At 39.0% G+C, this 25,504-nt stretch overlaps 1 protein-coding gene across 2 annotated transcripts in view; it reads left to right on the top strand.

The window, feature by feature from the left end:
• TJP1 (tight junction protein 1) overlaps positions 1–25,504 on the top strand; it is a 252,751-nt gene that overhangs the window by 128,816 nt on the left and 98,431 nt on the right. Inside the window, exon 1 of one of the 2 annotated variants that reach the window (XM_063091982.1) lies at positions 21,176–21,505. The exons of the other annotated variant lie outside the window; for it this stretch is intronic. Within the exon in view, the coding sequence (XP_062948052.1) occupies positions 21,479–21,505 (27 nt within the window). The 5' untranslated portion in view covers positions 21,176–21,478. Of the gene's footprint in view, positions 1–21,175; positions 21,506–25,504 lie in introns of those variants that run through there. 2 annotated transcript variants of the gene reach the window in all.

The following is a 25,504-nucleotide window of genomic DNA, read 5'->3' as shown; positions in this document are numbered from 1 at the left end:
TTTGCTTTCTGGAGATAGGTGATGAAGGTCAGGGGGAGGGGAGAGATATGAAGTCCATAGACAGCCCCCAAAATAGGGACTGAAAGCAATGCCGATTTTAGCATCAGATGGATACTGCACAGGTGGTCTGCTCTCCGTAGTTCTTGTTATGGTTTTTACCCTCCTGCTGATGTTGGCAACTGTGATTTGTGGTTCGCAGTAATGGGCTATCCATTGTTGCATCTCTCAGAGCCATGTGACTTAAGGGTACAATTAAGGACATTGTAATCTTGAGCATTGAGAATCCTACTTGGACTTAGCCTGCTGATTAACTGTCATGCTTTGTGTCAAGATAGTGCTAGCTACAGTGTTAACATGGCAGATGTTCTGATCATGTCTTCAAGAGTTCAGATAATTAAAATGAGAATGATTACAAATGCTCAAATGACCTAGACCTCACTGAAAAAGAAGGCTAAATGACTGTGTTGTTCTAGTGACAGATGGAAGGATGCATACAACTGGATTAGGGAGATAAACGACAAAACAGAGCAGACTACACAATGTACAGAAAAGAAATTGGGATTGGGCATGGTGGAGAAGGTAACGTGAAAGCACGAATGGAAACTGAATCTCACTAATTTGGTTTGAGATAAGCAAGTACTTCTAAATCAAAAGTTTTTCATCTCCCCAAAAGACTTGAAAATAGCAGACACTGAATAATCCTGGGAATAGCACGCAAATGAATTGCACTGCTACTTCATTCCCCACTGCTCTTTGAAACTGAGTAAAATCATACTTCATGATTTAGAGGTTGCAAACAGTACCCTGTAGGCCAGCGGGGGGAGGTCTTGATAGCAGATATGTTGGTCCCTTACAGTGTAGAGGTGATTCTGTCAGGTCTTACCAACCATCCTGCTTTGTAGCATATCAATGATGCGTCACATCATGACAACATAATCTCTTAGGGAGTTAGATTTGGAAAATGAAGTTTCAGCTGGCCGGTTAGCTCAGATGGTTAGAGTGCAGCCTTGTAACACCAAGGTCAAGGGTTCAGTTCCCCATACCAGCCACCATAAAAAAAAAGGGAAACGAAGTTTCAAATCACCTTCTTGATTTTTATGGAGAATTTAATGAAATTTTGGAAAACATAAAGCAAAAAGTTGGGTTGATATCTTGGCCAAATAGAAACTAAACTTTGCTCATCTATCTGCATATTCAGCAGATGGTGCAAATGTAAATCTTAGAAATTCCATCCCATGTGTAAACTTATGGCCAAAGAAATTGAAATGATCTTACCTACTAAATGCATTGCTCACTTTTTACACAACATGCTTAAGAGGGGCATGATTTATTTACTGGTGACTTTGAGGCTTTCATAGTCAAGTTTTGGGTCACTTTTCAGTTTCCTCAAAATGCGCAGAGGCACAGATGGAAGGAGATAGCCTGCATTTTGTAACTCCATGGCGTTGCGATGTTGGCCTGCCATCAAATCATATTTTTTAAGTGCGGGACAAAAGGAATGTCCTCTAATATGGAAGTACATTGAGAATGAGAATGGAGAAAAAAAGTACAGTAAAACAGAAATTTACATGCTGTCAGTTTCTTGGTTTTGATATCGTTTTAGAGTTATGTTAGATGTTAGCATTGTGATAGTCTGTGTGCTGAGAGCGTGAGACTCACCTGTACATTTCCGTGCAACCCTTTGTGAATCTATAATTATTTCAAAATAAAAAGTTTTATAGAACAATGAATATTTTAGACATGCATAGCCTATTTGAGGAATTTCTAGATGCACACAACCTGATTAACAAGCCTATAGGTACAAAATGGATGGACATTTTTAGAGAGCTGGAAATGAATTTCCATGTTTACAAACCTATTCTTCCTGGTAAGTAAAATCATAGGTATTCCAGGCTCAAATGCTTTTATTGAGAGCGTATTTAGCTTGACATCATCATATTGGACTGACACCAGGGATCCGTGTACTGTGGGCTTGAGCAGAGCAGAGCTGCAAGTCAGTGTGAATTTTACATACGACCATATTCAGTTTTACCACCACGTCAAGAAAAGAGAGATGCCTTAACAGCTGCAGGCAGTTTAGAGAAGTATTATTGGAAATAGGAAAAGAAAAAAATATCTTACTGTACCATCATGCAGAAAGAAATGGTACATTATTTTTTGTTGTTATTAAATATAGGTAATATCTGCTTCATTAGTCATGTTGTATTATGTTCTCCTTTTTAAAGTCTTACTTTTTTAAAAAAGTTTTTGTTTATTTATTTATTTCGAACATTCATGAGATACAAAGCTGATTGTCCCCCCTCCTGCCCATGATGTGGGGGGTTCAGATTCATATTGGGGACATACCCATGACCGGAAATTGCTTTTGTACACTTTGTCCCCTTCCAATTATCCCCCAGCCTCCCTCCCCCTCCCCTTCTCTCCTCAACTTCAATTTGTAGCCCTAGGAATGTTCCCTCCCTCTGTTGGATCATGGGACTACTGTGGCCTTCCTTTCCTGCCTTCCTTTCTCTCTTAGCTCCCACAAATGAGTGAGCACATGAGGTATTTATCTCTCTGTGCTTTGCTTGTTTCACTCAACGTAAGTTTCTCCAGGTTCATCCATGTTGTTGCAAATGGGAGTATTTCATTCTTTTTTATGGCAGAGTAGTATTCCATAGTGTATATATACCACAGTTTCCTTATCCAGTCATCTATTGATGGACATTTAGGTTGGTTCCATATCTTGGCTATTGTAAACACAGCTGCAATAAACATGGGAGTGCAGGTACCCCTTCGACATGATGATTTCCATTCCTCTGGGTATATACCCAGAAGAGGGATTGCTGGATTGTGTGGAAGGTCTATCTGTAGTTGTCTGAGAAACCTCCAAATTGTTTTCCAAAGTGGTTGTACTAATTTACATTCCCACCAACAGTGCAGGAGTGTTCCCTTCTCTCCATACCCTCGCCAGCATTTGTTATTCAGTCTTTTTGATCATAGCCAGTCTCACTGGAGTGAGGTGGTATCTCAGTGTGGTTTTAATTTGCATTTCCCTGATGACTAATGATGTTGAGCATTTTTTCATGTATCTGTTGGCTATTTGTATGTCTTCCTTTGAAAAATGTCTGTTCAGCTCCTTTGCCCATTTTTAAATTGAGTTATTTATTGTTTAACTGTATAATTGCTTGAGTTCTATGTATATTCTGAATATTAGTCCCTTGTTGGATGCATAGTTGGCAAAAATTTTCTCCCCCTCTATAGGTTGTCTTTTCACTCTGTTGATTTTTCTTTTGCTATGCAGAAACTTTTTAGTTTGATATAGTCCCATTTGTTTATTTTTTCTTTTGCTGCTTGTGCTTTTGGGCTCATGTTCATAAAGCCTGTGCCCTGACCTAACTGCTGAAGCGTTTCACTTATATTTTCTCTTAGTAATTGTATGGTTTTGGGTCTTATGCCTAGGTCTTTAATCCATTTTGAGTTGATTTTAGTGTATGGTGAGAGATGCATATCAAGTTTCATTCTTCTGCATATGGATATCCAGTTTTCCCAGCACCACTTGTTGAAGAGGCAATCTTTTCCCCAATGTAAATTTTTGTTCCCTTTGTCTAATATCAGATGGCTGTAAGCCGGAGGAGTGTTTCTGGGTTCTCTATTCTACTCCATTGGTCTGAATGTCTATTTTTATACCAGTACCATACTGTTTTGGTTACAACAGCTTTGAAGTATAATTTGAAGTCAGGCAGAGTTATGCCTCCGGCTTTGTTTTTTTTTTGCTCAGGATTGCTTTGGCTATTCGGGATCTTTTGTTTTTCCATATGAAAGGTAAGATTGTTTTTTCCATTTCTGTGAAGAATGTCATTGGTATTTTGATGGAGATTGCATTGAATCTGTAGATCACTTTGGATAGTATAGACATTTTCACAATGTTAATTCTTCCAATCCAAGAGCATGGAATATCTTTCCATCCTTTTGTGTCTTCTTTGATTTCTTTCAGAAGTGGTTTGTAATTCTCATTGTAGAGGTCTTTAACCTCCTTGGTTAAATTGATCCCTAGGTATCATATTTTTTTGGTGACAATTATAAATGGGCTTACTTTGTTTATTTCTCTTTCTGTTAATTCATTATTTGAGTATATAAATGCTACTGATTTCTGGGCATTTATTTTGTATCCTGCAACATTACTGAAGTCATTAACCAGCTCTAGGAGTTTTTTGATAGAGTCTTTAGGTTTTTCTATATATAATATCATGTCATCTGCAAATAGGGAAAGTTTGACTTCATTTTCTCCAATCTGAATTCCCTTTATTTCTTTCCCTTGCCTGATTGCTCTAGCTAGTACCTCCAGCACTGTGTTAAATAGAAGTGGTGAGATTGGACATCGTTGTCTTGTTCCTGTCCTTAAGGGGAAGGCCTTCAATTTTTCCCCATTCAAAGTAATACTGATGGTGGGCTTGTCATAAATGGCTTTTATTGTGTTAAGATATTTTCCTTCTATACCTAATTTGTTGAGAGTCTTTATCATGAAGGAATGTTGAATTTTGTCAAATGCTTTTTCAGCATCTATTGAAATAATCATATGGTCTTTGTCCTTGAGCTTGTTGATGTGATGTATCACATTTACTGACTTTCGTATGTTGAACCATCCTTGCATCCCTGGGATGAATCCCACTTGATCATAGTGTAGAATTTTGTTAATATGTTGCTGTTTTCTAATTGCTAATATTTTATTGAGGATTTTAGCATCTAGGTTCATCAAGGATATTGGCCTGTAATTTTCTTTTTATGTTGTGTCTTTATCTGGTTTGCATGTCAGAGTTATATTGGCCTCATAGAATGAATTTGGGAGAGTAGAGTCTGTTTCAATTGTTTGGAACAGTTTCATGAGAATTGGTATTAACTCCTCTTTAAAAGTTTGATAGAATTCAGCTGTAAAGCCATCCAGACCTGGGCTTTTTTTTTTGTTGGAAGATTGCTAATTACTGCTTCAATCTCCTTGCTTGTTGTTGGTCTGTTCAGGTTTTCTATCTCTTCTTGGTTTGGTCTTGGTAATTTATATGTGTCTAGAAACTTATCCATATCTTCCAGATTTTCAAATTTGTTGTCATACAGGTGTTTATAATAGTCTCTAATGATTCTTTGTATTTCTGTGGTGTCAGTCATAATGTTTCCCTTTTCATTTCTGATTTTTGTTATTTGGGTCTTCTCTCTTCTTTTTTTTGTTAATCTACCTAATGTTGTGTCTATTTTGTTTATCTTCTCAAAAAACCAACTTTTAATTTTGTTAATCTTTTCTATTGTTTTTTGGGTCTCTATTTCATTTTGTTCTGCTCTGATCTTAATTATTTCTTTCTGTCTACTGCCTTTAGATTTGGATTGTTGTTGTTTTTCAAGTTCTTTGAGGTGTAGTGTTCGGTTGTTTATTTGAAGTCTTTCCATTTTTTTGATATAAGCATTTACTGCAATAAATTTCCCTCTTAGTACTGCTTTTGCAGTATCCCACAAGTTTTGGTATGGTGTATCTTTATTTTCATTAGTTTCTAGAAATTTTTTGATTTCCTGTTTAATTTCTTCTTGGACCCGTACGTCATTCAGGAGCTTATTATTTATTTTCCATGTATTTGTATATTTTCCAGTGATTTGCTTATTGTTTATCTCCAGTTTTAGTTCATTGTGGTCTGAAAAGATTGTTGGAGTGATTTCAATTTTTAAAAATTTGCTGAGACTAGATTTGTGACCTAATATGTGGTCTATCCTGGAGAATGTACCATGAGCTGGTGAGAAGAAAGTGTATTCTTTAGCTGTTGGGTGAAATGTTCTGTATATATCTGCCAAGCCCAGTTGATCTAGGGTGTAGATTAAATCCTGTGTCTCTGTTGACTTGTTGCTTGGAAGTCCTGTCCCATACTGAGAGAGGGGTATTAGGTCCTATCTCCTTCTTTAGGTCTAAGAGTGTTTGCTTGATATATCTGGGTGGTCCAGTATTGGGTGCATACATGTTTATGATTATTATGTCTTCTAACTGGATAGTTCCCTTTTTCATTATATAATGGCCTTCTTTGTCTTTTTTAATGTTTTTTGGTTTAAAGTCTATTTTGTCCAATATAAGAATAGCTACTCCTGCTCGTCTCTGGTTTCCATTTGTATGGTATATCTTTTTCCATCCCTTCACTTTTAGTCTATGAGTGTCTGTACAGGTGAGGTGGGTCTTTTGAAGACAGCATATACTTGGGTCCATCTTTTTAATCCAGTCAGTTATTCTGTGTCTTTTGAATGGGGAGTTAAGTCCATTCACATTTAAAGTAGTTATTGAGAAGTGTTGTTTAATTCCTGTCATTTAATTGCTAATTAGGTGGTTTAAATATCTTTTGATCATTATTTCCCCTTTTATTTTTCTTCTCCAACGTGAGTTGGGGATTTAAGGTGGGATGGTTTAGCTTCTTTCTCTTCCTTGCTGGCATTTTTGTTTTAACTGTGGGTTTTGCTCTTTCTTGTATATTCGTGATGATGGTCACCATTATTCAGAATCCAGATGAATGATTCCCTTGAGAATTTCTTACAGGGCTGGTCGTGTGGTGGTGAACTCCCACAACTTTTGTTTGTCTGGGAAATACACCATTTCTCCCTCATTTCTGAAGTAGAGCCTTGCTGGGTAAAGAATTCTTGGCTGGAAGTTTTTTTCTTTTAGCATTTTGAATATATCATTCTACTTTTTTCTGGCCTGTAGGGTTTCGGTTGAGAAGTGTGCTGTTAGTTGGATGGGGGTTCCCCTATAAGTGACCTGACGCTTTTCTCTTGCTGCTTGTAGAATTCTCTCTGTCTTTGAGCTTTGCGAATTTAGCTCTAATATGTCTTGGGGAGGATCTTTTTGGGTTGAATCTGTATGGGACCTTTGAGCTTCCTGGAGGTCTGTATCTCACCCTACACCTGGAAAGTTTTCTGTTACTATGTTTTTGAGTAGGTTTTCGATACCTTTTCCCTTCTCCTGCCCTTCAGGAACACCCACAATTCGGATGTTAGAGCGCTTGAGATTGTCTGCTATCTCTCTTAGGTTTTCCTCATTATTTTTAATTCTTTTTTCCTTTTTTTTTTTGTCTGCCTGAGTTATTTCAAAAAGACCATCTTCAAGCTCTGAAATTCTTTCTTCTGCTTGCTCTACCCTGCTGCTCAAGCTCTCAGTCATGGTTTATATTTCATTGAGTGAGTCTTTCATTTCTAGAAGTTCTGCTACACTCTTTTTTATGGTATTAATCTCTTTGTAGATTTCCTCCTTCATATTCTGGATGTTTTTTCTTGTTTCATTGAGTTCTCTAATTGAGTCTTCCTTTATTTCTTCAAGTTTTCTTAAGATCATTACTCAAAATTCTTTTTCAGACATTTCAAGGATTCCCTGTTCTATGGAGTCTGACTTTGGGGCATTACTGTATCCTTTTGGTGATGTCATTTCTTCTTTATTGTTTGTACTTCTAGTGTTTTTTCACCGATGCTTGGTCATTTGGTAGGAGGTTTGCTGCTTCTATTACACTGAGGTTGGCTGTGGAGTGGCCTTGGTTGCTACTGCGGGGGGTGAACTGTCTTACTTGACAGTAGGTGTGGCGGTGGTGATGTTAAACCAACTTGGTTCGCATTCTAGACTCTGTGGTCATAGAATGAGCCCCTAATGCGTGGAGTTCTGCTGGGCCAAACTCAGTGGGTCGGATTTGTAGGCTAGTGCTTCCCCCTGGGTATGAGACGGGATGAGGGGCCACGTGGAGCTGTGCAGTTCTGCTGGCTGGCTGGCGCTGGTGGGCTCACCTGTGCAGTGCCGGTTACAGGCGGCGGGGTGGGGCCTGGAGCTTCCCCCCTGCCTGGGTCCAAGGCAGTGGGTGCAGGGGGCCACGTGGAGCCGGCGCAGTTCCACTGGCTGGCTGGCCCCATCAAGCTCACCTGCGCAGTGCTGGTTCAGGGTGGTGGGGCAAAAGTCTTATATTTATATACAGTTAACACTTGAACAACATGGGAGTTAAGGATTACCTTTTGCATAATGAACTAACTAGAACAACTTTAACAAAGAGAACTTCAGCCAAAAACTGTAGTTGAAAATCTGCCTATAATTTTTGACTCCTCAAAAACTTAACTACTAATAGCCTACTAGCCTTACTGCTAACATAAACAATCAATTAACACATGTTTTGTATGTTATATGCATTATATACTGTATTCTTACAATAAGTAAGCTACAGAAAAGAAAATGTTAAGAAAATTATAAGGAAATGAAAATACATTTACTGTAGTGTACTGTGTTTATCGACACTATAAGTTTATATCATCTGTTTACAAAAAGAATTGTCTCTGTCAATATTTATTGACAAAAATCTGCATGTAAGTGGCCCCAGGAAGTTCAAACTTATGTTGTTCAAGGGCCAACTGTATCTTAAGGATAGATGATATAAAGCCTACAAAATTTTAATACCCAATAAAGAATTTTTTTTAAAGAATTAAAATAAATTGCTGTATAAGAGAATAGAAAGGAACCTTTAAAAATATTGTTACATTTTTCTCACACACTGTTTAACTAGTCCTTCTATTACTTACTACTAATTACCACTGTTAACTAGTTCCATTGTTTTGTTTAAATAATACTTAAGTAACAGAAAGGTAAATAATGCAGAACAATATATAATTTCCACATGCACCTATTTTTTATGTTAAAGCAGTAACAAGTATGTGCATAATTACTTATCATATGTTTGCCTTAGTCTGTTTGTACTGCTATAACAAAATACCACATTCTAGATAATTTTTAAAGAACAGAAATTTATTTCTCACAGTTCTGGAGGCTGGGAAGTCCAAGATCAAGGTACTGGCAGGTTCACTGTCTGGTGAGGGCTGTTCTTGGCTTCCAAGATGGTGCCTTGATGCTCCATCCTCCAAGGTGAGGAACATCTGTCCTCCCATGGCAGAAGAGATGAAAGGGCAAAAATGGCTGATCTAATCCCATCATAAGGGTTCCACTTTCATGACTTAATCACCTCCAAAGGTCATATGATCACATTAGTGACTAAGTTTCAAGACATGAATTTCAGGGGACACATTCAGACCATAGCAATATTATATATTATTATGTCTTTTTGTCTATTATTGTGGTGTCCCATGTTGACTCTGAATGGATGAGGGAGTGAAAAGTATGCTAAGTGTTGCAGAATTTTTTAGCCCAGCTGCTTGTGGAGACTTTCTCTAAAAAGCAATTACACAATACAGATTCGAAATCTTTTGGGTGTTTATCACATTTCTTAGTTGACTTAAACTGATTCTATGTGTAGGAATATCATATTTTATGCTATTTTAGGCACCAGTTCCTTGCTACCTTCAGGATATCAAAGAAATGAATTTGGCTTTGTCAAAATGTTTCCAAACAATCCAGACAGGAAACCACACCCTTTCAAAACACATACTCTCACAGAGATATACTTAAGCTTATCTGGATTCTTATGTGTTTTCTAATTTGCCCAGCTTCTATAAAACTTCATTTTCATATAATATGCACTCCCTTATGGAAATATTAATTACATTTAAAATTAAGCACATTTAAAATTAGAGCTTTTCATGAAAACAAAGTATATAGTTTTATCTTTCCAAAACTTGTAAGGCATAATACAAATAACCACATCCCACACTGGCCTCACAGTGTCAGGGATGAAAAGGATCTTTGGCTTTTAACTGTTTGGATTGCTGAAAGTTATAGCTATAAAGTTATAATATAAAACAGATACTCCCCATTGAGCCCTTCCAGCCACCTCATGCCCCTCCATTGTGCAAATGTGGAAACTTTATTCCCAGAAGACTTTCTAGGTCATTTCCATCGTGTGCCTTCTGATGCCTTCACCATCTGTGTCCACACTTTGTCAACCACAGAAAACACTAGTTTAGTGTTGGGTGGAGTGATAATGAATCTAATGGCGTTTCCTGAGGTCTTTGTGTTGCCCCTTAAGAAAGAGAAGGCAGGACTGCTGGCGCAGGAGCACGGAGGTGCCCCACAGCGAAGGAGCCTCATGCTTCCCTGCTCCTGTGGCACCTGCCTTAAGTTCCACCACAGGTTTTCATTTGTCCCCTTCAAGTTTACTTTCACAAGTAATGAAGCACCACTAATGATGGTTAGCTTTTAAAATCCATTCTTTCCAAATATCATATTTAATGATCTGTTTGTCATTAAACCTTATTGAATTATGTTAATTCTAAACCTGTAGTCCAAAAAGATATTTGCAACTTCTATTAAATAATACTTTTCTACTGTAAAATGGTACAAAATAGCATTATTTACTCAGAAGATTCTGTGCTTTAAAAAACTTACTGATAAAACTATATTATACTGTATCTTTAAAAATATAAATGAAAAGGTTGGATGAATTAGCATGTAAATGTGGGTGGTATTTGTGCAAACAGTAATTTTAATGTACTGAAAATAGCTATATTCATCAAAAATTAAGGTATCAAATTAATTTTAAAATATTTTCTAAATTAAAGCTATTATTATGGAGAAATATTTAACCATCTATATTTTTTCTTTTACAAGTACACTATTTTGCTAATGATCCTAAGATGAGCTACACAATCCCTACAAGGATTATTTCAAAGATTCAGCCGAATAGATTAGTTGTAATTTACTTGAACTTTTTATGGTAAAAATATTTTAATATTTTCTTTACTGAAAAATACCTCAACGAAAACATTCATATGCACCTCAGTGACTTCTGTAGTGTTTGTGTGCATGTGTGTGGCACTCTAAGTGCTCTCTAATTAATCCTTATACTTGGATCCAGCATTTGCCAGTGAAAATCTGTGGTAAAGAGGAAAAGCAATTTGTTCTTAGAGTATATATGGTGAAATCTTCTCTGTTGGAAAGTATGCAGCTACGTTCATGTGTGCTAGGGTGGCCCACTGTGGCCCTTATGGGAGGGAAGATCAGTCAGCCTTTCACAGGGATGTGTGCTTTCTTCATGCACTGGCTACTTGGATTGCAGAATTGTGTCAGAGGAGAAAGGCAGGACCATCTCCCAGCAACCTGAAAGCAGTCTGTGTAGTGTCTAGTCACAGTTGACCAGAGCCAGAGCCAGAGCCAGACCTTTTTATTCCTATAGAGAAAAAAAATCTACTTAGTCCATCTTCCATACCTGCCTCCTCTAGTGGAGTAACTACTCCATTTTATAGCGCTTCCTATATACAAAAGGAGGTAGTCTACGTAAGCCTGCCATTGGCTTTAGTGCAGTTTCCATATGTACCATTTTCTAAAAACATGGAATTCCCATTCAGACAGCCTGAGTGCGTGACATGTATCTCAGTGCTTATGTGTGTGTGCATGTCTATACTACTCCTATAGGTTTAGCCTTATGTGTCAGCCAGTCATTGCTGTGTAACAAACCACCCCAATACTAGCATCTTAAAAAACAGTCATGCTTCTGTGGGCTGGCAAATTGAGCTCAGATCAGCTAGACTTGCCTTGGCTCACTCATGCAGATGCAGTCAGTTTGTGGCTTGGCTGGGGCTGCAGAGTGTAGAATTCCCTCACTCATGTGTCCAGAGGGTTGCAGACTGTCAGCCAGGGTGTCTTGTCTCTTTTCCATGTGACCTTTCCAGCAGGCTAGTCTGGGCTTCTCCCTTGGTGGTCTCAGGGTTCTCAGCAGCATGGCAGAGCAAGCCCCAGTGTCCAAGGCTTTTTAAGTAGAAAGAAGGATATAATAAACCTCCTGTGTGTCCATTGCCTTGATTCACCAATTTTCAATATTTTGCTTTGCCACTTCTATTTTTTTTTTATATATATATATTTTTCTCTTTGCTGAAGTATTTTAAACCAAGTCCCAAAGATCATGCCATTTCAACTCTACATATTTCAATCTTGGTATCATCTAATAGTTTACAATCAAATTTCCCCAATTGTCTTGAAATTTTTTTTTTTTCTTTTTTTGTCTTTGGTGGCTGTCCAGTATGGGGATCCAAACCTTGACTTGGTGTTGTAACACCACACTAACCAATTGAAGTAACCATTCAGCATTAAAAATGTTTTCTTAATAATAGGTAGATTTGAAAGAAATCCCCACAGCGGTCCCAACTTGCTTTTCTTTCATTTTCTTCTATTGACGTGTTTTGAAAAGTTGGTCTCTTTTCCTATATGAAGCCTCCCACATTTGTCTGTCCGCTTCTTCGTGAAGTCGTTTAACTTGCACTTTCGTAACTTTATTTCTGCCTGCGCAAGTTAGTCCTATGGGCTGGATGTCATTCAGATTTCACTTTTGCAGGAGTCCTTCAAAGATAGTACTTCCATTTGCCTCGCATGGAAGGTGTAAATGTTTGTCTTAGGGATGCTAAAGATTGATCCTTTGGTCCTTTGATGATCATTGCTGAATCTATTATTCATCATGTGTTATATGATGATGATTTTCTGGTTATATCATTCCTCATAGACTTATTAACTAGAGTTCTTCTATGAGGAACTTTCTCTTATCAATTAGTTATTTGGTTATCTGAAATAAAGTGTATACAAAATATGTTTTCTTGTTAACAGCTTACAGAGTAAGGAATTGGTGTCCAAGTTATATCCATGGCTATTCTATAAGTTATTGTTTTGGGGGGGAGTTCTCTCACTTTTTTGCTTTTTTTTTTTTGTTGTTGTTGTTGTTATTATGCATTCATGGATTTTTAGATATTCAGTGTGTTACAGTCAATTGCATTCTTTTCTTTCTTTTTTTTGAGGGTCAAATTGTATCATTGGCCAATGGAAGCTACTTGTTTTTGGCTTCTGCATCCTTTTGACCCATATTCTTTGAGAACTTCCTTGCTTTCTGGCACAAAATATCCTGACATTATCTTGTGTATTCCTTCCTCCAGACCTGTATTTAGACTTTCATGGCTGGAGATTACAATATGGGCATTAGGAGTGCTCATTGCTATTGAGTTTTCATTATTTCTAGTGCTTTTCAATGGCCAGAGCTAGGAACTACATATGTACTTATTTTGGGGGAAAAAAAAAAATTGAGGTATACTCATTTTTTTTTTAACTTAAAGTAGCATTGCAAAAGTTTTATTTAACATCTCTGATTTTATACTTCTTTCTCTTTTCTCTTAAATGAAAATTCATGGTTCCTAACAACATTGACATACATTAATATTATAGCAGTGTAATAATATATGTAATAATATTAGCACTATTAGCATATACTAACATATGTAATAACGTTAGCATTATTTCCTTGAAATTGTTATATATTTATATGTAACTTTGAAACTATTACACTTGTATACAGAGTATAATAATGCTAATATTATAAATTGATGTATGTTAATAATGCTAATATGTTAAATATACTAATCTGTATGAGTATATACCTTACATGTTAGATAATATGCTACCGAGAATATACAAGTTTTGTGTTAGTTAATGCATACACACATGTATAACAGTTTCAAAGTAATAATGCTAATATTTTTACTAACAGACTACTGAATGAAATTTAGGATTTCTTTGCAGTGCTCTGTTCCTTAGAATATGCTGAAGTCACTGGAAATAATTCTTTTCTCTGTATGATTAGGTCACCAGTTTAACGCATATTAAGTTTTCTTGCTTCAGCTTGTTTTCAGCTTTTACAGATAGCTTTCCAATGTTTCTTTTTACAAATACAAGAAAATATGTATATATTTATTTTGTTTTAAAAATTATTTTTAAAAATAAAAAATATATTTACCTTTTTTAAATCTGTGGTTTGTGACATTCTACTATTCTGTATTTTATGTTTATTTTTTAAACAAGACTACTATTATAAAGGTTATTATTATTATTATTATACTATTATTATAACACATACACATTATTAAAAAAATTCAAACATTAAACTTTGGGGGACCCGTTCAACTTCTTTTAAGGAATATATCTTTTTTTTTCTGAATCCAATGAGTTGGGGACTCCCTGCCACGTTGGGAGGACAGACTCCAAACTAAAGAGGGGTAGATAGGTTTCTTCTAATCTCCACTTAGTGTGTGAGGCTCAGAAAATGTCACACAGCAGTTCTTTCACGAAGAGAAGCCTGAGAGGAAAAGTTTTGAATGCAAATATCAGAATATTAAGCTCATATGAGGAATCACTAAAATTACACAATTCATATTTTGTGGCTTTGTCCCTGGAGGATGCCTCAAGCTGGCCAGAAGAGAGAAACTCAGCCACACCCACATACACAGCAGACTAACGAAAAGAACTGGATATGCATTAACAATAGAGAGACATAGAGGTGATAGGCAACTCTTGAGAAGCTTGTCACAAACTTGACAACAGATCAATTAAAGAACTAACTTAACAGAAGAAAATGGGTAAATGATATAATAAGGAAAGTGATAGATCATTTTGTCTACCAGATGGGTGAAAATATAAAAACATTAATATTATCAAGTGTTCATATGGATGGGGATAAACAAGACAAATAAATTGATCTGGTTTTCCCGGAGTGCAAGTTGGCAGTAACAGTTAAATTTTTTTATAAATAAGCATATCTTTCAACCCAGAAAATTCCTTTTTGGATGTCTGTCCTAGAGAAATACTTGCACATGTGCACAAAAAGACATATATAAGGATTTTCATTGCAACATTATAATAGCAGAAATCGTCTTAGTTAGATAAACTACAGTACAATCCCTGTTATAGACTACGAGACAGTCCTTTAAAGTGATGAGGTAGATTTTCATTGTTTGACGTAATTTCCAAGGCAAAGTATTAAGTGAAAAAAATTGCAGAATAGCAAATATTGTCTATTATTTGTTTAAAAAAACATGAAAGCATATATTACTATATATTTCTCTCTCTCTCACACATATATATGTAAATAACTACACAGAAAGTGATCTAGACATATACCCCTTAGTTAGGTTTAAATAATAGTATTTCTGGGTAATTGGAATGAGAATGTTGTAGATGTGGTCCAGTTGGATTTTTTAAAAAATATCTATTGCTTGAATCTTTACCGAAGGAATATATGCTAGTATTAGTTGTGAAATTAGAGGGGGAGGGGAGGAATGCCAAAAGACTTGGGCATGCATTAACAACAGAGAGACCTAAAGGTGGCAGACAACTCTTGAGAAGCTCATCACAAACTGATAGTGTGTATAGTGGACTCAGACCTGCCTATGTAATTTGTAGTCCAGTGCAAAATGAAAATTGGGGCCTCTTTTTCAAAAAGTATGAAAAAGTGCCATTAAAGGTGCATGTAAAGCTTTTTCTTTTCTTTCGTTGTCCCCATTTTGACTAGTCTTGTTTTTTATTTGCTATTTAATGTTATTCTAAGCAAACAACAATTAAAAATGTGAATTATTAGCATGAATTTTACTGTTTATATTGTGCAACGTGAGTTTTAAGTGCAAATATAAGAATATTTAAATCATATAAGGAATCACTAAAATTACACAATTCATATTTCGTGGCTTTGTCCCCACAGGATGCCTCAAGTTGGCCAAAGAGACAAACCCAGCCAGACTCAGGAAGATTGGGAGAAGAAAGAGAGGCTAGGGAACACTCCTGGGCCCGTGTGGGAGGAAGGGGAGGGGATTGGAAGGGTGGAAGGTGGTAATCACAGCAAGTATAGACTTAACAGGGCCCTGGGGTTCACTCTCACATGCTGGGCCTGATGGCTTGCTGGGATCCCCTTTTCTCAAGCCACCTGAGCTAAATGCCCTGCTGGAGACAGGGTCTGGGGAAGTTGAGCCACAGGCCTGTTGCTCCAACCCACAGCAGGTGGCAACCGCCAAGGATCATTAAACCTCCTTGGCTGGACAACTTGGTACCTGAATTGGGGCTGGGCTAGAGGCTCACAGACACCAAGACATGGTCTCCAGCCAACTGTCCAGTAAACGGGAAGTGGCTCTGCCTGGAGCTCTTGTGTAGCCTAAGATGCTGTGGGTTCGCATACTGGACCCCACCCCTCACTTAGTTCCCTGTTCGGGGCAGAGGCTGTGGAGCAGGGTGGGAGAGGACAAGCAGGGGCAGCAAGAGGCGTTTGAGCAGGCAGCCCAGACAACAGGAGGCAGAGCCATCTGGGAGCAAAAGTCCCAAGTCCCTAGTCAATGCTTCATTGTCCCACTGACATTCACTTATAAGACACAAATCCCAAACTAAAATCGTTAAGATTTGAGACAGCAACTGCAGAGCATTAAACCCCAAATTCAGGGCCCTCCTGCACCAGGGTTCTGTACACCTGCAATGGTGTATGCTGTTGAAGGTAGCCTGGGGGTGGGTCAGTGGGTTTTTTGTCTCTGTGTTCAAGGTGCGGAAACACTAGAGGAAGCTTGAATTCTAAGAGGTAGAATTCTTTGGCTAAAGATGTCAGAGAGGACACAGCTGAGAGATCAGTCCAGGGGAAGGATGGAGAACAGAAGCAGGTACTAAGGATAGATTTGTCAGTGTTTCGGCAGGAAGGGAATGTAGTTTCAATTCCCTAATCTCTATTTTCTCTGTGGATTATGGGAAGAGATGTTTTGTTTGGGCTGGGGAAGGGATCTTTGAGGGATCACTGAAAGAGTGTAGAAGATGCAAAATAGTTCCTGTGAAAAATGGGGGACAGATCACTCAGAAATGAGCCACAGGCTTGCCTGCCAGCCTCACTGGAGCTTCCAACCTGCTTGGTTGCCAATATTCAGTACCCTTAAAAGAGAAAGCCCCACCTTGCCCTAGTCAGAGGAACGGTAGCCCCAAAGGAGTTGTTCCTTTTAGGAAGGACTGTTCTTTATTCTGAACTGAGTAAAAAGGAGACTTGTTTTAGTGCTTATATGTCCTTTTTTTAAAAATTGACTTAAAAAATTGGTAATCTTATATTGCATGGCTAAAGTGTTTTTTAAAAATTTTATTGGTCTGTGAAATCTAGAAACTTTATAAGCCTTAAAAGTTTATTCCTTACTTAACATTGTTATATGACTTTATTGGCAGTGGAAAATTCTGAAGCAATTTATAAAATCTTTAATGATATGGTGTGGGAGTGAGATTGCAATTACTTAATTTTTGTTATAATGCTTTGATAAAGTTCTACTTCTGGTAATTTGTACACATTCTCTCCTGTGACATGATCAAGATCGACTCATGCTCTACTACAGTGCTGTAACACTTCCCCTTTGCATTTTATGTGCAAACTCACAGCTTATACCAAAAATAACATAAATATTCTTTTCTAAAGGTCTTTTTTGTAAGTGAAACAAACATATAGAAAATGTAGGTGTGGATATGGTTGTTCATTTGGTCAAGGCTGTTTTAAAAAGTAGTCTGTTGAACATTGATAAAGATTTTGCACACAGTGCTTTTTTCATTCTGAGCCGCAGACACCAAAAATCCCACAGGAAATTGTCGTTGTAAGTGTTGTGGTTTTTTAGTTTCCTGTTCAGTTGCATTAGATGATAGAAATAAGATAAATCTGAACAATTGAAAGAGATTCTTGATTAAACTTTATTTATTTATTTATTTATTTTTTGACCGGTAAGGGGATCGCAACCCTTGGCTCAGTGACGTCCGCACCACACCCAGCCAGTGAGCATACCGGCCATCCCTATATAGGATCCGAACCCGCGGCCTTGGTACTACCAGCACCGCACTCTCCTGAGTGAGCTACGGGGCCGGCCCTAAACTTTATAACTTTAAATGAGAATCTCTAATTTACTTGTATTTCTTCCCATCTAATTGGGAAGCTATGACCACATTCACAAGTAAGCATTTGATGTTTGATGGATTCACTCTTAATTATTAAGATTTTTTGAGATTATGTTTTAAGTTTCCACTTATCAAAGTATCTCCCCCAAAGTAAACTGTAGGAATGGAGATGTATTTTTAATTCTTCACAACAGTGTTTTTAACTTTTATTTTACAAATGAGAAAAACTTTAGAGAAGAGATATAAAAAACATTTTATACAGTTTAATTTAGATATTAAAAATACTATTGAAAAAATTGTTAGGAATACTATTATTCATTGAAATATTTTTATTAATGTAATTTTTAAAGCATAGTATTCTCAAGGTTAAATATTTTTGCTTGATTTTATTTTTTAAAACCATGGCAAAGGCAGAACTATAATCATATATATTAGATCTGTGACAAATCATTGTAATCGAGTATTTAAATTATATATTGAGCTGATGAGCACAGGGAGCAGGAGCTGGCAGAAGCTGTAGCTGTGCCCTTCAGATAGAGTTACCTGGAGGTGGCAGGGGAGAAGAGGGCCTTGGTGAGCCCCAGGATAGCAAGACCAGTAATAGGGTTCCCGTGGACCCACGCAGGAGTGAGGAGCCAAACAACTGAAAAAAATGAGCCATTCAGAGGCCGGTGAGTCATTGCAAGGGACCGGCGCAGGGCCCGTCCCATGGGAAGTGTTTGGAGCACGGGCAGTGGGGGAGACAGGCCCACTGGGAGAACACTGGGACACAGCAAGGACAGCCGATCCGCCCCCCAATCAGTGCCGGACCACTCAGAGGAGACTGGTCTTGAATGCAGAATTGCATGGAGAGCAGTTTGATGAAAAAACTCAGGCCCAGATCAGAGTTTCTACACAACCCAGATCCACTGGGTCTTTGGAGAGCTGGAAACCCTTAAACCCTTAAACCCTCAACCATTAAACCCTGAGCTGCACAAAAAGCCTTCCCTAGGGAAACAGCAGCAAAGCAGCAATTTAGCTCAACCACACAGCTCAAGTACTGGTTCCCACAGGAAGTTACCATGTTTTAGAAGTAAGCAAAGGACAAAAATTAGTTCCAGCCCAGGCACACCATCAGCGCCTTGGGTCCTGCCTGGGAACCAGAGGCTTGGAGCTAGTGACCGGATCCCACTGCCATATCCAGGCACACCGTGTCAGAGCCTTGGGGTCCACCTGGGTACCTGAGGCATAGAGAAGGGGACCAGACCCTTCTCCCACAATCAGGCACACCATGCCAGCGCCTCAGGGCCCACCCGGGGACCCAAGTCATGGAGAAAGGGACTGGATCCCCCCACAGACAACCAGGCACACTGCGTCAGCCCCTTGAGGCCCACCCAGGGACCCAAGGCATGGAGTGGGTACCAGACACACCCCACAACCAGGCACACCACCAGCACCAAGGAGCATGCCAAAAACATCACCTTCAGGTGGGTGGCCCACCACAGCCACCACAATAACCATGGCTGCTGGGAAAGCAGCTAGACACCACAACCGCCATGCAGATGGTCCGCCAACCACTGGAGTGCACTGATACAAGGAGAGTCATCAGCAGAGATAAAGAAGAGGATGTCTCTCTCCACAAAGCCCATTTCAGAGTGACAGAAGAAGCATCTGCTCTATGATAATATTGGGGGACCTGATTACACCTCTCAGCATTAGACAGATCATCTAAGCAACAAATCAACAGAGTAACCATTATTCTTTCAGAAGGAGAGAAGAAATCTAGGGTAATTAGAGGGGGGAGGGGGGAAGGGAGAGGAGGATGGGGAGAGATTGGACAAGGGATATAAAGAATAATTACCATTTGTAACAATATATATGCTAGTAATTTTTATTTGATCAACACATGTCAATGTTGAACCTCAAAAATATGTATAATCAATTTTGATTCAATAAAAAAATTTTTTAAATTATATATTGAGAGATGATGTAAAAGTGACAAAAAAGTGTCAGTGTGTTTGTAGATACTGTCTCTAGGTTTAGGTGCTGTTAAAGACATCACTTCTAGTTTCAGGCAGGTTGTACCCATTGCACATCTTATTAAATGGTAAAGATAATGTGAAAGTCTTCTGCAACCACCTTTTAAATAAAAAAATATTTCCCCAAGTTTATTAAAATGGCATTTGCTCATAAAGAAATTTTAATCACAGTTCTTAAAAGAATAAATAACATTTTATCCCAAAACAACAATTAATACATCATAACTTTAAAACAAAGATGACTTCAACCATTTTTATGCAGGAAAAAACGACAAGAATAAAGGTTTGATTTGCAGAATGCTGTTTTCTAGTTGAGAGCTTTGTGTTGCAAAATATATTGTACTTTAGTTAGAAATCTCAATTGATATTTATGTATCATATACAGATATTTCGTGCTTAAGATAAATTTGATATTTTGATACAGTTGAATTTTAAAGACAATACCATGGTTTAAAACCTGAGGTTTATGCTTTTTTCCCATTTTTTTGTGTGCCTATTGTGTCACTATACAACGTATTTTAAGGATGTTATCATTTAATGTTATTAAGAATTTCTGACATTTGTACAAAGTGTAGATTAATGAGTCTGAGAGTGGTTTCTTACATCTTAGCAAGGTCGTCAGCGTTGTGGGAAGTTTGTGTAGTGGATGGTTAAACTGGACACGTCTCTTCTGCTCAACTTGAGCTGGAGGGCAGGGTTTAGAAATGCGAGGCAGCCTGACTCCTTCACTCACCAAGAATTTCAGCAATCTTGATGACCAAAAATATACTTTTGAGATCCCTGTCCAGATAGGCGGGAGAAAGACTTTGGATATATCTTGGGGCCTAATGCGGGGTGGGCCAAGATGTCACAGGTCTCTTGTGTGTTTCTCTGACTGCTTGCCCCTGGGAGTGCCCATGACCTCGTTACCAGTTTTAGTTAGGGCAGTCGGTCTTCTGACCCTGTTAGGGCTCCTCAGAGATGAAAGACATGACGCGCTTTACAGAAGACTGCAGCCTGTCTTTAGAGGAACAACAACGCCCAGACACGTGGTGACAGCTGTGGCCATTGATATCTGCCAGTTAATGAAACTGTCAAGTGTTTGCTATGCCAGTCTTTCTAGCCGCAGTCCTGCGTGTAGTTCATCCGACATGGCTTGTTGAGGAGCGAGTGGACAGACCTCTGCAGGAAGTCAAAAAGCCTTTGGTACACAGGGGCTTTCTCCTTGGGGGCGAATTCTGCCGGGCCTTTGACGAAAACAAACAGGAAGGCTCGCAGGGCAGCGGAAACCGTCTCCAGTGCCTCGGTAACAGGGTTTTTCCTTCCGCGCCTGGGGTCGAACCCCGGCCCGCGGCCCCGCCCCCGCCGCGGCCCCGCCCCTCCCGGCCGGGCATGCTCAGTGGGCCGGGCCGGCAGCTTTGCGTGGCCGCCCGGAGTTGCCGGCGCCGGCAGGTCTGGCCGACGCCGCGTACCTCCGCGGCCGCACGTTCGGGGAAGTTACTTGCGGCAGCCGGCCTCCAAGGAGACGCTGAGAGGGCGGTGGGCACGGCGGGAGGCCCCGGGTGCTGCCAGTGGCGAGCGGGGGCGGCCGACGCGGCCCGGCTGCGAGAGCTTCGTGAGGCCGAACGGGTGGGCGCGCCCCTTGGAGAGGACCCGGGCGGGGCGGGCGCTTCCCGGACTTTTGTCCGAGTTCAATCCCCTCCTTGTGGGCCGGGCTTTTCCGGCCGCCCACGTCCCTGCCCCGCTCGCTCCCGGGAGATGTTTATTTGGGCTGTGGCTTGAGGAGCGAGCGGGCGGGCTGGTGGCACGGAGTTTGGGGTCCTAGGAGCCTCTCGCGGCGCTGGAGAGAGACAAGATGTCCGCCAGAGCCGCGGCCGCCAAGGTGAGCGACTCCGCGGCCGCCAGGGCCGGACCGCGGCAATCGCTGCCGCCCGCCGGCGTCGGGCCCGCGCCCCGCCCTCTCCCGGAGGCGACAGCCCGGGCTCGGGGGTGGCGGAGGGGTGGGCAGGGCTGTCGGGGGCCCGCGGGCCGCTCGGAGCCCGTCGTGCGGGTGGGGACGGCGCGGGCCGCGTTGGGGGCGGGGGCGGCCAGGGGCTCCGCCGGCTGGAGGAGGGGGCTGCGGGCACGCCTATCTGCGGTCCCGGGCAGGTGCATCGCTGTCGGCGCCCGTGCCTGGCTCCGGCTCGCGCCGGGCGTGGGCGCGCAACAAGTCCCGCGCCTGGATACTCGGCGCCTGATGAGGGTTCTCTGGTAACCGGGAACGAGCCCTTGGCGAGCTGGAGGCCGGGGTTTGGGGTGCCACCTCTGGCAGGCCGGTAGCTGCTGTCTTTGGAGGAGTGGTTGGTCCCCGGCGAAACCGTGTAGTTTCGATCTGATGTCACTCCCTGAGGTATGCGCACGGCAGCGATAAGACTTTGAGACAGCAAAACACCCAACCTGTGAGTGGTAGTAGGTCGGATTTTGTTTTTTCATGGTGTTACTTAAGTAACCTAAAAAGCTAATCTCTTAATAGTCCTTAATAATTTAATTTGAATTTAACTTTCAAAAGTAAACACCCTTACGTATGGACAATAAGATGAACTCAAAAATTAGTCAAGGCTTGCGGGTTCAGCAGAAAAGTAGCACTGTTCTTGTCAATTTTGCCATGCGCTTTGACGTATTATGCCATTTTTTCAGTGCTTTGAAAATAACATGTATTACACGAAAAAGCTAAGATTCCTAAAAATCAGTTAGAATTCTTTTCCCCTTTTCTACATTTTAGTATTTTTATAGTATAGTACTTGCTGTTGCCAAATAATTACAGGAATATAGAAATGTGAAGAGTAAAAATTTCCCCCTTTAAAAATTCAAACAGTATCAAGGTCCTGATAGTGATTTTATGTATTTATTTTTCGGTTTGAAATGTTTATTCATAACATCTGGGAGCAGGTATAGTATGTCTCTGGTTTCTCAACTCTAACAGGACCTTGTTTTCTGGCTAGCAGAAGTATGCGGTTACATTTAGTAGTGAATAATACATTCTTTTAAGGATAGTATTCTTTCTTTAAGAAAAATTTAATTTCTACCCTTTTACCTTACATTGACGAAGAACAATCTAAAGGTGAAACTTGACCTAAAGCTTTAAAATAAAAGGCACAGTTTCGCTTTGATTTTAAAATAAGTTCGCATTACTTACTTTTTCTGGGACTTCTTTCCTAGGAGGGAAGGCTTTGTTTCCATATTACACAGAATGTCACTTTGTTCCTGGAGTGTGATCTCTGGTACTTGATATGCAAGGCAGGCACACTTTTAAAAGGTTATTTCAAGTATGGAGAGCAATAAATTTCCAATAGATTGCTTTAGTATGATGATTTAGAAGGAGCACTTTTCCTTCTGAATTATGGTGTTGAGATTTTATGGCATATTGAAAAGCGTCACTAGTTAAATATTACATTGTAGAGACATTTGCATTCTTAAATATTTACAAGTAAAATACGAGTTGAAAGCTTATTTTTTTAAATGCTGTGTTATGGGGGCCATTTCGAAATCTTATGTAGTGCAAGGCAAGCCATGTATAGGTAGGTGAAATAAAGTAATATTTAATGATCTGTTTTCTTGTCACATTCACCTTTTTTAAGGTGATTAGAATACTTGCTAAGAGCCAGGCTCTGTACTTGATACTACAAATGATGTTTCTGTTTTCCCCACCCCTCAGATTAAACAAGAAACACCACGCATTAATTTTGCAGCTTGCAGTTTTGTTTTTAGTATAATAGTTTGTAGAACCCTTATCTGAACTGGTGCTTTTGATTCTTTCCAATGGTTGAATAGTTTTCTGTCCCATGAGTATGCTGCACTTTAGGTTGTCATTTACTGATAGACATATAACTTATTTCCAGGATTTTGCTATTGTGATAGCAAATAGTAGCCTTATATTTTTATATCTTTGCTTTATATATTATTATTATATGTCAGATTCTTGAAGATGGAATTGCTGGGGCAAAGGATATGTGCACTTAAAATTCTGATATAATCTTTCTCCAAAAAGACTGTACCTAGGAATAAGTATAGCAAATGTTGGTGAGTTACTTGAATCTTAATGAAGGACATAAAATAAAATCCGAATAAATGATGTGAAATAATATATTATCTGGATGGGGAGAGTGAATATTACAGAATTTACCAGTTTTCCCTGAGTTGGTGTATAAATGTATTGTAATTCCAAATAGAATTCCAGTGTGTTATTGTAGAAAACTTGACATTGATGAAGAAAGTTTATCTGATAAAATAAATGAATGATAACCACGAAATTTTGAAAAAAGAAGGTCATCTCAGAAAACCTAATTTGTTATAAATTCAAAGTAATTTATTTAGTTTGGCAGCTGGCTGGTACAGAGCTCGAACTCTGGACCTTGGTGTTATCAGCACCAAGCTCTAACCAGATGAGCTAACTGGACTCCTCAATCTAATTTAAAGTGTTATATCAGTTCAGGAATAGACAATGGAATCAGTCCAGAAACATCTGTGTATTTATGGGCTTTTAGTGATTGTGATCATCAGCATTTAATGTCTATCAGGTATTCTAAGTGCTCAATTAATTTGTTTAATTCTCACAGTAACCCTATGAATTGAGTGCTATTATCTCAACTTTATGGATGAAAAAATTGAAACATAAAGTAACTTGTTTAAGTTCACTTAGCCAGCAAGAGGGAAACTGAGTATATGAGGAAAATAATATTGTATATTATTGGGGAAAGGATGGGTTATTCAGTAAATAGTGCTGGAACTGTTGGTTATCCATTTTTTATTTTTATTTTTTATTTTTTAATTTTTTTTATTTTTTTATTTTTTTATTTTTTGGTCGTTTTTTTTTTCGTGACCGGCACTCAGCCAGTCCTATATAGGATCCGAACCCGCGGCGGGAGCGTCGCCGCGCTGCCAGCGCAGCACTCTACCAAGTGCGCCACGGGCTCGGCCCTGGTTATCCATTTTTTAAAATGTTAGTTTTCTGCCTCATAGGCCAAAAAATGCAAATGAAATAAATCTAAATGTTTGAAAAAGAGCAAATAAAATACTAGGAGAAAATGTAGGATACTTTTAAATATATATATACCTGTGTTGGAAAGGGCTTTTATGTGCGTGATACTAGCATAAGAAGTAGGAAAGGGAAAAAAAGGTTTATATATGCGTAATATACATCTGAATTTGCAATCAGAATTTGTTTACTAGTGTACCTGATATAATACAATTATTTGAAAGTTGAAAACAGGAATTTGAGGGTGGTTCTCGGCATCACCAAAGAATTAATTATGTAAGAAAATGGTATGAATCACTAGGAACATTTTCATTGGTTGAATCAGAAAGTGTCTGCAGGAAGTTGCAATGGCTTCTGGACTTTCAAGCTCATTCCCTTTGGAGAAAGCAATAACATATAATTTAAGATTGTGCTATTATATATGCTTATTAGATTTTGCTGTGTACTTAAATGTTTTCGTTAAGGCTTTAAATTATTTTTTTCCCCCTGTGGCTATCTCTGAAATTACAGCGTAGGTTATTATGAAAATGGTAATTTTCATAATCCTTTTTTTTTTTTACTGTCACACCATTGATTTACACAATTCTCAGGAATCAGTTTATTATATCAAGTGAGGTACAGTGGGCTTTTCTTAATAGCTGAACATTTTTGAAAGTTAAGAACTGCAGAAAATTGTTATGCTTATGAACAAAACTAATTACAAAATCAGTCTTTAAAGATAAGGATTCTTGAGTGACTGTTACAATGTAGTTTACTTTTGTAGTTACTGATCAATGCATATTTGCTTCATAACACTTTAAAAGTAAAATAAAAACCGACTGTGTTTTATAATAATTCACATAATGGTGTCTGCCAACTTTTAATGAT

Source organism: Cynocephalus volans, chromosome 3 (assembly GCF_027409185.1).
Source record: "Cynocephalus volans isolate mCynVol1 chromosome 3, mCynVol1.pri, whole genome shotgun sequence".
Classification (NCBI taxonomy): Eukaryota; Metazoa; Chordata; class Mammalia; order Dermoptera; family Cynocephalidae; genus Cynocephalus; species Cynocephalus volans.
Note: the sequence above shows the minus strand (reverse complement) of the source record. Positions and strands in the feature narration are given on the sequence as shown.